Here is a 16759-nt window from a genome sequence, read left to right on the forward strand (position 1 = left end):
TGTGAGAGGAAGGTTTGACTTTGATGCATTCCCCTCACTGAGAAAGTCTTGTGAAAAAGGCTCTTATTTTTTCTATAAAAACACCACTCTCAAATGTGATAATGAATTCACCGTTCAACACAGCCACTTCAAACTCATGTGAAGTTGTTTATTTAATCATATTATAACTTGACATCTCCATTTTCTCCAGGCTCAAAAGGCGGTACAGAACTCACACTGGAGTAATACCAAGTGTGACCAGTGTGGAAAAGCTTTAGCTAAATCACTCTCTAAATGTCCCGTGACAATCCAACCCTGATCCCTTTGGCTTTATCTGTGCTGAGATGGGCGATAGTCTCATTCCATCAGAACCTTTTGACTTCCCATAGTGATGTGAACATCACCGTCATTTTATAAATGATGTCTTGGCAATGTCTTAGCACCTGTCTAATAAACCCTTAGGGCCAGAAAAGTGCATTTGCAGTTTAATGTTTGTCTATTCATGTTTTAAATGTTGTACTCTTGATTTTTGGCACTCAGAAACCATATTTACATTTATCTTGTCATTTATATATTTATATTTTTTTGTTCCCACATATTCAAACTTCATGTACATAGAAAAACGTATTTACAGACCCTGTTACACAACCGCACAATCCCACTTCAAGTTGCTTATTTATACATCCCAAACTTTTGATCCCTTTTGGACATAACTTTGTATGTATGCAAACTAAAACTTTATACCCATGGTCGTTATCGTTAAGTATGTAACCATAAACCAGCTTCTTTTTCTCCATTTCAGAAATATAGTAGAGTAGAAACTATTACCTTTGTACTTTTTATTTTCCAACACTGGTGCCTACGACAGAGGACAGGGCCCACACAAAAGACAAAGAGAGATTTTTGGTATTTTATTCAAGACTGATATGACCTTTTATGTTATGTTTGTGAGCTATAAGTCACTTTTATCCAGAAATGAAATTACTTAATGAATTGGGACCGAGATTAAACCCAATTCCCAAACTTCCGGAGCTATGTTTTCTGGACGAGGAAGCCAGTGAAGGTGTGGCTGCTCCCTGAAGTGGTCGCGATGTGGTTGTACCGAGTGGTCTGTAGAGAAACTCTGTCCCCGTCCTGTAGGGGGAGCACTGCAGAGCCAGAGGTCACCAGGAAACCCTCCCAGTTATCGCACATGGTCAGCTGGACTTCCAAGTTCTTCAGCAACTTCAGACACACCTGGAACAGTCAGAAGGTTTCAGAAGAGACAATAGAGAGCGCGACTTATACGAGTTTCAGAGGGATTGAAGCTTTGCAGCGTTGCCATATCAACCAGGGTGGAAAGTAACTAATCACAAAGACTCGATATTTTGATGTTTGATGAGTAGAGTTTTGGGTAATTGTGCTCTTTTCTAAGTAGATTTGTCAATGTGTACTTGCAATTCAAGACAATACTGACAAACATCTCTGCTCCTATCTACACCGACAAACGTGCAAACATCTCTGCTCCTATCTACACCGACAAACGTGCAAACATCTCTGCTCCTATCTACACGACAAACGTGCAATCATCTCTGCTCCTATCTACACCGACAAACGTGCAAACATCTCTGCTCCTATCTACACCGACAAACGTGCAAACAGCTCTGCTCCTATCTACACGACAAACGTGCAAACATCTCTGCTCCTATCTACACGACAAACGTGCAAACATCTCTGCTCCTATCTACACCGACAAACGTGCAAACATCTCTGCTCCTATCTACACGACAAACGTGCAAACATCTCTGCTCCTATCTACACCGACAAACGTGCAAACATCTCTGCTCCTATCTACACCGACAAACGTGCAAACATCTCTGCTCCTATCTACACCGACAAACGTGCAAACATCTCTGCTCCTATCTACACCGACAAACGTGCAAACATCTCTGCTCCTATCTACACCGACAAACGTGCAAACATCTCTGCTCCTATCTACACCGACAAACGTGCAAACATCTCTGCTCCTATCTACACCGACAAACGTGCAAACATCTCTGCATCCCCTCCTCCGATTGGCCCGAGCTCAGCAAATGTGAAGATACTATTTAATTCAGCTTTAAACTGTTAAAATAATCCAGTTTTGTACAGAAGATTGAGCTAAAGTTATACTAAACTAGAACTCCCTTTCCGAGTGTACTTTTTTACTTTTACTTAAAAGCCGCAAGAGGAGGGGGCTCTAACGCGCCCCAATTGTCCTTTTATTACACCTACTGCTGAATCCATGACGCTGTCACATCTTCTCCCCTTTGTTTTACCATCAAAACGCAATTTTATTTTGAATTCTTGGCAAAATGTGCAGCACAGAGACCGTGACTCTTTGAATAAAAATGTGGATAACTTTTGATGGTCCACCCCTGAAGATGAGTCTCACCAAATTTCCCGTTAATAGGGCTGACGCCCTGGGTGGAGTTTGTAAAAGTATAAATTACAATTACAATTACTGCATGTTTTTGGACTACTTTTATGGTTTGTGTGCCGTCTCTCCGTGTCTCGTTCCGTGTTCCTTTTGTGCCAGTATTGTGCATTTACACTAGCATAAACAGCTCAGAATGATGTATGTATAACACAGAGAAGCTGGAGCTCACCCTGCTCTTGACAGAGACGTGGAAGCTGAAGAAGTAGAGTCCTGGCGTTTTACAGACGAAGGAGCCGTTTGTGAGCGAGACGATCTGAGGAGCCGGGTCCGAGAGGATGGGCCTGTCACCACACAAAAACGCTTTAGTCCGGAGCGGAACCGCGACTAATGCAGACCGGAGAAACTTAAACCAGAGATAAATGTGTATCTACCGCTTCTATAATGTTCCCAGACTAATTCTAATAAAGCCGAACAAGAACGAACCGGTTGCTCCAAACCCAGGACTCGAACAGGTTTGGACTTCAACTACACCCGGGCTAAATCTGGTAGTCACTATATTTTTACGTCAATTTGTTGTCCAAAATATGCAATTTAAAGTGTTTTTTTTATCAGGCTTTTTATGTTGTGTTTACTGTACTTCATCACTCTATAGATGAGTTCACTGGTTTTTGGTGTGGATAATTCATCATCATAAACTTGGATATCATTTGATATTCCCAGCGGTGACCAGGGCTAAACCAAGCCAAGCAGGTCTGAACCAGAACTAAACCAGAACAAAACCATTAATAAACTAGAACAAAACTAGAACCAAACTAGAACTAAACTAGAACTAAACCAGATCTAAACCAGTCCTAAACCAGAACTAAACCATTAATAAACTAGAACAAAACTAGAACCAAACTAGAACTAAACTAGAACTAAACCAGATCTAAACCAGTCCTAAACCAGAACTAAACCATTAATAAACCAGACCTAAACCAGACCTAAACCAGATCTAAACCAGAACTAAACCAGACCTAAACCAGGACTAAACCAGACCTAAACCAGATCTAAACCAGAACTAAACCAGACCTAAACCAGGACTAAACCAGACCTAAACCAGACCTAAACCAGAACTAAACCAGAACTAAACCAGATCTAAACCGAACTAAACCAGAACTAAACCAGACCTAAACCAGATCTAAATCAGAACTAAACCAGAACTAAACCAGACCTAAACCAGGACTAAACCAGACCTAAACCAGACCTAAACCAGATCTAAACCAGAACTAAACCAGAACTAAACCAGATCTAAACCAAACTAAACCAGAACTAAACCAGAACTAAACCAGAACCAAACCAGGACTAAACCAGAACTAAACCAGAACTAAACCAGAACTAAACCAGAACTAAACCAGACCTAATCCAGATCTAAGCCCGGTCTTCACCATGCTGTGTACCTGTTGAACTCCATGGGCTCGTCGTTTTTGGGGAGGCCTGGTCCCATCTCTCGCTTCAGGGAGAACAGATCTCTTTGGAAGGAAGGGTTGAAAGGTCGCCCCTGTTCCCCTTTTCGCCCGACGTAACCTTGGGGCCCGGTCTGACCTGGGTCTCCCTTTGGTCCTGGGCGTCCTGCGGGGCCCCGTGCTCCTGGGTCCCCTTTGAGTCCCTGGGTGGAAAAGAACGACTCACCTGGAGGAAAAAAAGGTGAGACAGAGGTGAGAATCAGTGCTTTTGTTGTGTCTAGAATGTGTGGGGCAGCGGTTTGTTACTGAAGTAAAAGTACAGATACAGAAGCGAAAATGTACTAAAATACGTAGAAGTATGTGTTTAAAATGTTTAGTATTTAGCAACTAGACCTTTTACGTTTCAGTGCTTTTAAAAATGTTGTGGAGAAGAAGGTCCAGATTCCTGCTCTCAAATAATGTGAAAGTAAAAAGTATCAACAGTAAAAGTGACTTGAGACAGATAAATAGTACATTACTTTTACTTTTGTACTTTGTTACTTTCCAGAACCGGTGTGGGGTAAGAAAGCTTGTCAGTTTGGTCCTGGTTGTGTCCTGGTTTAGTCCCGGTGATGCTTTGCTCTACAGAATGTTTGGACACGTTAGAGGAGGGCTGTAGTGATGCTGCACCTGGCTCTCCCTTTTCTCCTTTGGGTCCATCACTGCCGGGGGCCCCGTGAGCTCCCGGGATCCCATGAGTCCCGGGACCACCGCACGAAGCCTGGCACTGGACCAGACTCGGCCCGGACAGAGAGAAAAGCAGCAACAGCAGTGCGGTTCCACACACCGGCCAGCAGGGGCCCTCCACACAGAGAGGACAGAGTGGGTTATGTTCCCTTTCTCTTGTGAATAGTTCATTAATAATTTGCTCGTTAAAGATTTTACATGTTTCAAATTACAAACAACTGCATGAAAACAAAGCAAAAATGTTTACAAGGTTCAAATTAAACTCCAATTTCAATGTGCTCGTCATTTGTGTGCATTTATAGACAACAACAACACCTGGTAACGCTGTAACATAGGCCTGCTTAGCAAACTGTTTATAATGCAGTAATAAGCACTACTTACTACTACTACTACATTCATCACTGTGTTTGATCAAAGGCTTATTAATATTTATACGGTTTTATAAGCCATCAACAAATGTTTGTAATTGTTGTAAATTTCTTATAAACAAATAAATAGTGCTTATCGCTGCTTTGTAAAAAGTTTAATAAGTTATCTTATTTTAAAGCATTAATAGTTCAGTAAAAAAACAAGGACATCATTTTATTTTATGATTCAGCATGAATAAATTCATTTGATAAACTGTATGACGCAGAGGTGCAGTAATACACCGGCCAAACCAAGGATTTCATATACTAAGCATCACCCAAATCTGACCGTCAAAGACTTTGTATCCATTTAACTTAAACTAACTGTTAGACAAATAAATAAAAAACACCGACTGCATATTTGAGATGAAAGTATCTTACCATTTCTACCAGTTCTGGTGTTGTCTCCTGAAATAAAAACTGCGTTTTACAGAACTGCAGGAGAACGAGAAGTGAAACTGTTTTGGACACACAAACATTCAAGAGCAGTTCAGGGAAACGTGGAGACAACGACGACGACAACGACGACGACGACAAGTACACGCAATAACAGAACAAACACAGTGAATACAATAAAGACAGTATACAGTACAGTACAAAATATAGCCGCAAGCGGCGATGATCGGCCCTTGCCGCCACAAGAGGAGGGCGCGCTAACGCGCCCCAATTGACCTTTTATTAAACCTACTGCTGAATCCGTGACGCTGTCGCGTCTTCTCCCCTTTGCATTACATATGAAGCGAAAAGTTTGCGGCTCCGCCGCACAAAGTCCGTGACTCTTAGAATATAACTTTTGATGGTCCTGAAGATGAGTCTCACCAAATTTCAGGTTAATAGGGCTAACGCCCTTGGAGGAGTTTGTAAAAGTATAAAATGCCAGCATGTTCAAATTTCAGAGATCTGGTGATTTGCCCATTGGAATAACATGGGAGGTTTCTGTCATCGCTACGTCTACACCGTAACAAATATGACATATGTCTCCTTGACTTTTTTGATCAGGATGCCAAAGTTGAATTTTGTGACAAATTTCGTTAAATTTGGAAACATTTAAGATTTACCCTCCATATACAATTTTATGTCACTCTGTAGGGAGAGCTGTCGCGCCAAATTACTGTATTTCACTTAAAATAGGTTTAGGGCAAAGGGTCTAACAATTGATTCAAATTTTAAGCAATTTGGACTTTATATGCGCAAACGGCAGCAAATTTAAAATTTGAAAAATTTCCTAAATTGTAGCTACAGTTTGCGGCTTCGCCACACAGAGACCGTGACAGGTATCAAAGTAATTTAAATAACTTTTGATGTCCCACTCCTCAACACCATTTTCACAAAATTTCAGCTTTTTCTGGCCAACGTTCGTAAAAGTACAACATTTCGAAAAACTCCCGAGTCACGCTTAGCAAATTTTGATCCAATATGGTGGACATTTGGTTGGGCGGACGGCGTTGCTGAAACAATATTTTTTACTTCTCTTGTCACCATCTACCCCTGCGCCAAATTTCATGATTCTACAATCTGATTTTCTTTGGCCATTTCCTATCTCTCAATGCATTTTTTGTACATTAGAAAGAAGAACAAATAATATTCCGACGCGAAAACAATGTTTCCGATTTTTCAAATATCATAAACTATACATTTTCGGTCCTACCTCATGGTGTGGGTCCCTGGTCACTGACGGGTACTTTTGTTAATTTTGAGTGGGCTCCGCTCACTTTGTGTTTTTGGCCCTCTAAACAGTAATAATGTAAATTTTTTGCATTACATGCTTATATGCACGGAACATGCAAGAGATGGGGAACGTATTCGTGAGCTACTTAGCGCAAATGAGTGCTTTATATGGGGATGACGACCGCTTCGTTTAAAGTGCTCGTTTAGTGCGCACTTTTGCACGGGCTTCGCCCGTTTACAACGGTAATGTTCCATTTTCCTACTACTAATTATTATTAACGTGCATGAGTGGAGGAGTGCGTTAGTGAAGTAAGTTTGTTTGGAAGTGGGCGAGTGCTTCGCGCTCGAAATCGTAGCTCATTCAAGGCAAGTCAAAATTAGACAATAGCACGGCCTTACGGAACTAATAGGCCTCTCGCCAGCTTGTGGCGGTCGGGCCTAATAAAGACAATAAAGACAATAAAGTACGGAGCAATTATCACGTTTCAAATCCAGGCTAAGAACAGTTTGTTAAAGGTGCACTGCGTAACCTTCCTGGTGCTGATTTGCTCTGGATGTTCCACAGTACGGCTTTAAGATCAGATAAGATAAGGCACCCCCTACAGGTCGAACGATAGAATAGCACATTTTTAAGGTTTAATTTCACTTCCTGTTTGTAATTGATGACACCACACTAGGAAATTACCCAGCAAACACTGGGCAAAACTCATCTAATGTCACCATAATACACCAAATAAAGTCAAAATTAGACAATCGTAAAATCACATGTCTATTTAAACGATCATGCATTTATTAAACTACAGATGACTTGTGATATTGCAGTAAAATAGTAACGGTATCTCCCCTCCACAGATCTGTCCTGTAACTTGTCTCAGTGGATGCAGACAGGTTTAATGCCTAAATTGTTTAATGCGTTTACAGAGGACACAGAAATACCATGAATGATAATAAAACAATAAAAGATAATTAAAAAAAAACAATAAATCAACTGACTCCTTTAAACGAAATGGATGTGGTGAAAGTGAGGTTCTAATGCAAGCGCTCAGATGTTCACAGAGAAGTGAAACCACTGGATAAAATGATGATAAAAGCAATTCCAAGTTAAATAAATACTATAGTTGTTCTGTTTTTTCGTTCAACTTCCTCCTGACGATTGGAAGTGCACAACAGAAAGTTCAGATTCTGTTCTTCTTTCGGGTTCATCCATCAAACAGAAACAAACTTCTGAGAATTCTTTGTTTTCTGAAGCTATAATTCCCTTTTCCCTGAATGATATAAAAAAACCTAAATGTTTGCCAAAGTTAAGACATGCAAAGCAAGAAGCGAAAGAAAGAAGTAACTTTAAAAAAGAATATTCAACCAGGTCCAATTTTAACCAATCAGATGAAAGGAACAAACTAAAATGACTTAAAGTGAGTAAAATATTTAAGTGTCTGTTCTTTATTTAAGTTTACAGTGGATACGTTTTTACCTTGACTTCACTGGAGAGCAGGTATCTGTACTTAACCGGACTAATAAGTACTAATATACTACTACTACTTTACAACAAACACTGTTAGTCCTGAACACTCGCAATACTGACTTAACCATGTGCATTTCCGTCATATTCATGTGCAATTACTGTCGTGATCACATGCTGTTTTTTAATTTAATTTTATATATTATATTTTATGTATTTATTTATTTATTTGTTTATTTATTTATGTATTTATTTATTTACTTATTTTTTATTTTTAATGATTTTCCCCCTTCATCCCTTGTTGGGAAATGGGAGGTTTTGTCTATAGGAGTTTTTGTTTATAAGAGTTTTGTTTATAAGAGTTCTTCTATTGAGAGTGCTTTTCAAACTTCCTATAAGTTATCTGTCCTTTTCCTCTGTATCTACCTGCGTTGCAACAATGAAATTTCCCCATGTGTGGACAACAAAGGATTATCTTATCTTATCTTATATTTTTTCTCAGTTTTACACCTTTTTTGTTTGTTTGTTTATTTGTCTGTTTCGTTTTAGAGATATCTTGCCTAAATTTGTATAGAAACATAAGAGGACTATAAATGACCAATAATCAGTACAAGTTTTGATAAGTTCTCAGAATCTGTGTGAATTACTTTTAGTTAAAGAACATTTTGGTTTACTTTAATACAAATGTATGTTTTTAATTTAATCAAATACTTTTTTGCTCCTGCATTTTTAGGCCGAGTTTGATCTCCTCGATGGGTTTCCTCTGGGTTTTCTGTCTTCTTTTAATCAACCCAAAACGAGCACATTAGGTTGTTTACGGATGGGTCAAATGAGAGAAAACAAATGTGGACAATGAAGTCTGCAAAACAAAATACAAAGATAAGACTTCGACCTCACCGTCTTCTTTTTGTTTCTTTATTGCTTTATCATCTATCAAAGCAAACGAGACAGAGAGCGACACGAGGAGAGAGACATTCCACTGGGAGACAGAGTGCAACGCCACATTCATCGCAGTCTAGTATTTGTGAAAAAAGGAGTAAAAGGTAAAAGAGTCGTCCCAGAACACATAGAGATGATAACACAGTTTCCCCGGCAACCGTCTCTTCACCGCCAACGTCCGCCCGTGAATCCACCCACCAAGAGTTTCACTTCCTCGTTTGCTTCTGCTTCTTATGTGTTCAAGCGGCTTTATTTACGTCTCCAAATACTGTATGAATATTTACAGCAAAAAAACGACAACGGTATTTTATTTTGTTTACAAACGTGCCATCTTAGGGCTGGAAACTCATTGTTTTTAGTTTGTTAGTTTATTTCATTCATATTCTTAATAATGCATCAAACAGGCTTTGAACAGTAGAGATGATCTTGGTTTAGAAATACTGGTGAAGAAAAATGCACAGGAATGATTCAGGTATTTAATATGAAGTATAACACATGATAGATCATTATTTTACATTGTGTTTGTCGTAAACTAACATGAATTCAAATAGAAACAGGTCTGTTGACTTCCTATTTCGTGCATTAGCATCATTTAACGTTTTTATTACTGAAAAATGGCAACGTGACCTTTTTGAACCCTACAGGCTTGACCCCAAGTCTGTTTTCGTTTTTTTAAGTGTATTTTTTGCAATTGCAAGCGTGTATGGAAAAGTGGGCGGAGGTAGGGGGTAGGTGAAAACTGACATTTTCTGAGCACTCAACACAGCATTGCTCAAACATGAATCAAAATCGGCTCATTTTTGATTAAGAAACAACATTGCGGAGTTGTCAAATTAGCATTACGCAAATACGCAAGCCATGCAATGACGTTCTTCATTCGGGACGCTTTCGGCGGTGAAGGGGGCGTGTTCAGGGGGTGTGTTCAGGGGGGCGTGTTCAGGGGGGCGTGTTCAGGGGGGCGTGTTCAGGCGGCGCGTTCAGTGGGCCTGCAGCAGGAAGCCCGTGAAGACGCTGTAGGCCTTTGGGTTTCCTCTCATGCCTCTGTAGTCCGACGTCTCCAGAAAAACCTCCTGGCCTCTGGACATGTACACCGCCAGGCCGCCGGACGTCACCTACGGGCCAAAAAAAACGCAGCACCAATCAGAAGCTAGCGAGGAAGCGGAGCGGCCAACCAGGAGCGAGGACAGGCGCCAGGTGAAGAGGAACGCCAAAGGCACTCACGATTATTTTAGTCGTCGACAAGTCAAACGATTTTTTCTGTTGTACTTTCTGAATACATTGTTTACCGAATAAAGGTTGAAATATGGCGACTGAAGGCTTCTAGGCACAAAATGTTAATGTCTGAAAATGTATGATATTGTTATGGTGTGTGGAAGTCTGCTGAGTCCAGATAATGATTACAATGATCGAAATGCAATTACAATATTTATTTTTATAGATGACTAGTCGTGAATACTAAATAAGATAAAAGTTCATCTGTCCCACAATGGGGAAATTCCAGTGTTGCAACAGCAAGAGGATAAATGCATGCAATAAAAACACAATGAATAACTTTAAGGACTTAAATCTAAGACAACGCGCAGGTAGAGCTTTGACCATGGTTATGCACCCGTGCAGCAAATGAACATAATAAATATCTATATATAAAACAGCAGTTAAAGTGAAATTTAAAGTATTTGAATCACTTTAGAAGGGATCTGCTTCAGTTTAGAGTGCACATTAACAGTTGAGCGAGGACTGAATTATGAAGCGCTTAAACCTCTTTCTGAGCGTGTTTGCGGATGTCTGACATACTCGTACACGGATCTGTGCCTGTGAGAGTTTTGAGTCGTTTTGAGCAACTATTTATCGTTTTAGAGTATTTATTTACCACTTTATAATTGTAATTATTTGTCTGAGCACCGGGCGTAATAGTGACTTGTTTGTTTTCAGATGGTTTTCTGCGCAGCATTTTGGAAACGCTGTATAAACATGACAACATGCGCTGTATAAACGTTGGATTGTAGTGGGACAGTAACATTGGACAGTGATGCTGGAAGGAGTAAAGTGGTCCAATGTCCGTTCTCTCGCCTCCTTAAGGCCTCGACTCCTTCACAACGCGTTCATAACATGTCATCATTTCAAACGGAGGCCTGAACACTGGGAAATTCACTGTTTTGAAAGAAATAACTGAACTGATAACCTGCACATGTTAGATCTTATTATTGGTAAAGATTTCCTCAACAGATTTTCCCATATTAATGCAAAACGAATGGCTTTCAATTCCTTTCTGTTTCATGTGGCGGTACATGTTATATATTAACCACAAACGAGATTAAGACAGGCGTTGTAATAGTTCAAGGTCAAATTCTACTGATGGTTTAATGCTGTGATGTGCCTCTTGCGCCTTTTCTCTTCACGGGCGTTTACGGCAAACGAATCAAAGCGTTGAGGTTTCGAGGAGGCGTGAAAACAGGAATTGGGCGGTTGAGTTCTTTGTCCCAGTCCGAGTACCTGTTTGGGTTTGCGCCGGTGGTCACAAAACGAGGCCAGGACAGTGTCGCCGAGCTTCATTTTCACGCAGAGATTAGTGTCCATCGAGGCGTGGTACACGAAGAAATATGTGCCGGGGACTCTGCATCTGGAGAGGGATAAAAACCAGGACTAAAACCAGTACTGAAACCAGGACTAAAACCAGGACTAAAACCAGGACTAAAACCAGGACTGAAGCAGGGCCAAACCAGGACTAAAACCAGGACTGAAGCAGGGCCAAACCACGACTAAAACCAGGACTGAAGCAGGGCCAAACCAGGACTCAACCTGGGTTTGTCCGATCTTTAGTCCTGGCTGATTCTTAGCCAGGACTAAAGATGGGACAAACCCAGGATTAAACCAAGACTAAACCACGAGTAAACCAGGACTAAAACGGGACTAAAGCAAGACTAAAATAAGACTAAATTAAGACTAAAATAGGACTAAAGCAGGACTAAAACATAATTATACAACAGAATGAAACCAGGTCTGAGGCCGGGCTAAACTAGGACTAAATCAGGATTAAACAAGGCTTGAACCAGAACAAAAACAAACCAGGGTCAAATATAAACCAGCTCTAAAGCAGAAAAAAAAACAGGAAAAGCAGGTCTAATTACATGCTAACTACAAACTATAAACTAAAGTCAGGACTAAACCAGGCCAGACGAGGTCTAAACCAGGACTAGATCAGATAAAACATGGACTAAACCGGGCCTGAACCGGATCTGAACTGGGCCTAAGCGGGGTCTGAACCGGGTCTGAGTCGGGCCTGAACTAGGTCTGAATCAGGCCTAAGCCGGGCCTAAACTGGGTCTGAACAGACCTGAACCCGGCCTGAACCCCGCCCGAACGGGGCCTGAGTTGGGCCTGAGCCGGATCTGAACCGGGTCTGAACCGGGTCTGAACCGGGTCTGAACCGGGTCTGAACCGGGTCTGAACCGGGTCTCACCTGAAGCGGCCGGTCTGGGTGTCGTAGTCGTCGTTCAGGTTGGTGATGATTTTGGTGAATCTGATGATGCTGGTTCGGTCCGGATAGTCGTTGTTGATTCGAACCACACTGAAGGCCGCTCTCTCCACGACGCCACTCTCCCTGGAGCAAACCATCATTAATGCGCCGCTTCCCTCTCCCCTGACACCTCCTCAAACTCTCCCCAGACACCTCCTCCAGCGGTGTAAACGTTAGAGCTACTGTATATCAATGTCAAGACATATTATGCTTTTTGCTTCCGGGTACTTAGCGTCACTACAACATAAATAGATTGTTATTTTACATTTTCTTCATTGTAAACTGTGACATTGATACAGAACGGCTTAATAAAAGAGCCGTTGACTTTCTGCTCAGTACAAGCAGCAGATATTCATTTACATGTTTCATTGTTGTTGTTTTTTTAAGTGTTTGCGCGATGTTTTATCTGTATTATCTTACATGTGTCATTTCAAGAATTCATTTCTTCAAATAATCACTGCTAAATACAGGGAACAGGCATTTTCTGAGCTCTTGAGCCTCAGCTGCATCAGGACAAAACAGGATTAACTCAAACACGTAGGAATCAATGCAGATACAACTTTGATTAAACTAAGGATGAGGGAACGACGGGTGAAAGCTCCTGAAGGTTGATTTAGTATAATATGTCATCTTTTAATTGTATTCACACATCAAAAGGACCAAACCCAGAGCTAGACCTGGACTAGACCATGACCGAGCCGGGCCCGTTTATGTCACGACCGAACCAGGACCAGACGGAACAAGCGTGAACGCAACAATGTCACGATTGTCACGTGTTTGACGGGAGACAAGACTTTTTTGTCCGTTTTTGCGCTCTCAACATTAGAGCTTTCACAAGGAAATGAGAGAAATGTCCAATCTGAACCTAAATATGTTTTATTACTTCATTTAGTCAATTTGCCGCCATAGATTTACACGACAACCACATAACTTTTCATGTTCTCCAAAGGCTTTTTTCTCCCATAGAAACATCAGGCCTTCCACACACACCAAACATTCAAGGGATTCGACCTTGGATTTGACTTTGGATTCAAACTGAGATGTGACCTTGGATTTGACCTTGGATTTGTTGATTTCTAATTCTAAACCTGATTCATTACACTTTTAACCCCGAAAAATGTGGTAAAATTTTTAATTTGATGACAATTTTCAGTCAATTCTAGTCTCCTCATACGCTAAACAAGTTTTTGTATCTTATGTGTCCACAAAATGGACAAAATGAAGACAATTTTAAACCTGTCTCCGTCCCAACTCTGTGCACACTCATGATGATAATGTATTTAACTACAAGAGAAGTAGATGTTCTTTACCTCTAATGATCATGGTTTACAGTTCACCTGCAGTGTGTCGACGACAATTAAAAGCGAGTAATTACCCTGGTTCTCCTTTCTCTCCTGGTTCTCCTGCTGTCCCCAGTTCTCCTTTCCCCCCGGGCTCTCCGCTCACTCCTCGTTTACCCATCGCCCCTTCAGATCCTGGCTCGCCCACCCTTCCTTTCTTGGACGCCATCAAGCCGCTCGCTGTGGGCACAATGACACAACAACAACAATGAGCTTCTCGATTTATCTTACTCAATTCTATGGATTTTACCTGGCTCTCCTTTGTCTCCTTTGGGTCCGTCTCGTCCGTCTCGACCCGGTAAACCTGGGATTCCTAGAAAAGAAAAGGAAAACGTTTTAGCTGTGTACATTTACTTAAGTAGTTTAAACGATGAAATGAAGCATTGCAACAAAAGAGTTCACCTCAAAAAGACAGTACAAACAATATACGATATCAAGGGGAAATAAATAAACGCAACTGTGGAACTTGATGTCGCTCATGGACAGTGCTGGGACGTAAAAACAACGTAAAAATAAATGAACAAATAAAAGGAATAAGTACATGTCTTTATGAATGTGGTTTAGAGCAACAACTGAACATTAAATGGACATAATTTACCTCGGCAAATGTTGCAAATGTGTAATAAACGGGGAGGAGTGCGCGACTTACTTACTGACCTGCTCCGTTTGTGCACCGAGCATTTAACGTGAAACGAGCGCCGATGACAGGCAGCAACGTGTGACGCAATGTGCCCAAATAAAAACAAAAAATCCAAAGCAATGACACGTTTTGATTCAAAAGAAAATGCAAGCAAATCACTCTCAAACGGCTGTGATCGGCGGGACATGGAACGTGACAAATCCACCCGCTGAACTTCACTGCGATACGTCCTGATGAACGTGACTGTGAATATCGCCGTTTGATTTACCGACGTACGACTGACTGTAAGTGCGTCATCTGCGCGTGTAATGGAGCTTTCTCGTGAGGTTTGTCTGATCGGGACGGCGGTAGTACCTGGCATCCCGGGCGCAGCGGGGCACGAGTCCTGAGCCGACAGGACGGCGACCGACAGGCAGAGCAGGACGACGGCGCCGCACAACATGGTCCGGGCGCGCGCTTCTGTCTGAAAAGTATTCAAACGGCTCGGGAATTTGTACTTTGTCATTTTTTTTTTGTCAAGTTCAAAGATTGGCAACACACCGGATTTGCTAATCGCTCATCGCTAATGGTTAAAGTTAATCGTTCTACTGTTGACAAGCTGAGCACACTAACAACCGATTCATGTGGATAAGATACTTTAAGCATTTTGTGCACATTTTAACTGACAATTCAACACATGTGGCTTCTAATCAACAGCTAAATTCACTATTAGAGGTATTTGAGAGCATGTGCGCGGTAAAATCTCACAGGAATGCCAATCAAACTTACCGAAAAGAGGTTTGCAGATGTCGAACTGAGCGTGGAAAGCGCAGGGGTGGAAAATAGGATAAACTGACAGAATCGCCGACTCAGCGCGTGTACTTTTACTTCTGCTTTATTTTGAGATGAAGAAAATGAAAGCGGAGCGAGTTCCCACAATGCAGACTGTACTAAACTAAACTAATCTAAAATAACAGACCGAACTGTGACAACAATTCAACTCGGTGCAACAATGTGGAAAAGGGAGGAAAATGTGTTATAACTGATGAAGAATGGGAACATATATACGTTTTATGTTGAAAGATAATTCCTGTTGGCTAAACACATCACAGTTATTCATATCACCGTGTCTTATTCACAGGAGTAGCTCATCAGTCGCAATCATACATTTTGGTGTGTTGTGGGTCAGTGATGCAATCGCGCACGACACCCACATCCCATTCGATTCGGGCGTAGAACTCCGGCAGTGGACTCGGTAGACGGATACCGCGGAAAGCTCTTCAGGCAAAACAAAAGCAGTGACGAGGAAATGGACGACTGCCCTTTTCTTTGTTTTCTCTTGAATCACCGTAACGTTTCAAAGGCCGTCACTGGTTCAAAACTCAAAGACGTTTGGATTGTGAAGTGGAAACGTCTTGATTGACAGGTCTGACGGCGTCTGCTGCTCGCCTCCACGGAGAAGAGTTAAAGCGGTAACATCTTCATTGTGACGCGACACTAATAATGAGCCTGGCATTTTGAAACCGCGCGATGAAGTGAATGATTTTGTAAGTTTGAGTTGGTTAATGTGGCTAAATCCCCTTTTGCTGTAGAACAAATGAAGCCTGCGTAAATTCAGCCTGGAAGACCTAACTCCACCCATCTACGTCAAGGCCACCATGGAAGGACCCCTCTCCCCAGCGCCATCATTGCACTCAAGCGGGCGTGGCCTGTCCGTCTGTGAGAGTCAGATCCCTCACTTCACCATGGACTCTCCCAGGTTTCTGCGCTTATCCCAAAGAGGTTATGCAGGTTTTCCCGGCCAAGAAGTAGGGTGAAAGGTCAGGGGGCGTCTGCACCATGGCCCCGCACCTGCTCCTCATCCCCAATCAACGCTCTCAAGTGACTCCTCCCCGCTCCCAATCAGCACCAGGCGGTCACATTTAAGCCCTCAGGCTGATGGCTCGGCCGCTCAAACCGTACTGCGACCCACCACCTCCCCTGCTCCTCCTCTACATTCCCCTCATCCTCTACCTCCTCTCCACATCTACCACCACCAGTCTCCAGGCTCCGGGGGGAGACATCTAATACAAATAGACCATGGAGTGCCCATGATTGCAACGTCTTCCGCCGGGGTCTGAGCGCCAAATAACTCACGTAATAAAGCTTGCTAAACAGTCCTTTCTCGTGGTCTCTGCGTCTCTCCAGGGTGAATTGAACAAGTGACCGAGCACGCAGTGAATTCATAATCATGTATATCGCGAAAATCTTTTTCAAGGTTAT

At 41.9% G+C, this 16759-nt stretch overlaps 3 protein-coding genes across 5 annotated transcripts in view; 1 reads left to right on the forward strand and 2 right to left on the reverse strand.

Moving 5' to 3' along the window:
* Positions 1-16759, forward strand: part of LOC140354724 (NACHT, LRR and PYD domains-containing protein 3-like) — a 334575-nt gene that overhangs the window by 94454 nt on the left and 223362 nt on the right. The window lies entirely within an intron of this gene.
* LOC140354773 (complement C1q subcomponent subunit B-like) lies at positions 988-5447 on the reverse strand. Its single transcript, XM_072440006.1, has 5 exons — positions 5337-5447; positions 4492-4663; positions 3817-4048; positions 2607-2718; positions 988-1215 (listed from the first exon to the last, which is right to left on the reverse strand). Exons 1-5 carry the CDS (start codon positions 5337-5339, stop codon positions 1012-1014), a joined length of 723 nt encoding a protein of 240 aa, XP_072296107.1. The 5' UTR covers positions 5340-5447; the 3' UTR covers positions 988-1011.
* On the reverse strand, positions 9972-15327 carry LOC140354776 (complement C1q subcomponent subunit C-like). The gene is made up of 7 exons (XM_072440009.1): positions 15287-15327; positions 14873-14981; positions 14129-14191; positions 13914-14058; positions 12482-12622; positions 11515-11641; positions 9972-10133 (listed from the first exon to the last, which is right to left on the reverse strand). The coding sequence occupies exons 2-7, from the start codon at positions 14958-14960 to the stop codon at positions 9999-10001; spliced, it is 699 nt and encodes a 232-aa protein (XP_072296110.1). The 5' UTR covers positions 14961-14981; positions 15287-15327; the 3' UTR covers positions 9972-9998.

The sequence above is a fragment of the Eucyclogobius newberryi genome, unplaced genomic scaffold, assembly GCF_026437365.1.
Source record: "Eucyclogobius newberryi isolate DKJ021-1_F unplaced genomic scaffold, fEucNew1.0.hap1 SCAF_11, whole genome shotgun sequence".
NCBI lineage: Eukaryota > Metazoa > Chordata > Actinopteri > Gobiiformes > Gobiidae > Eucyclogobius > Eucyclogobius newberryi.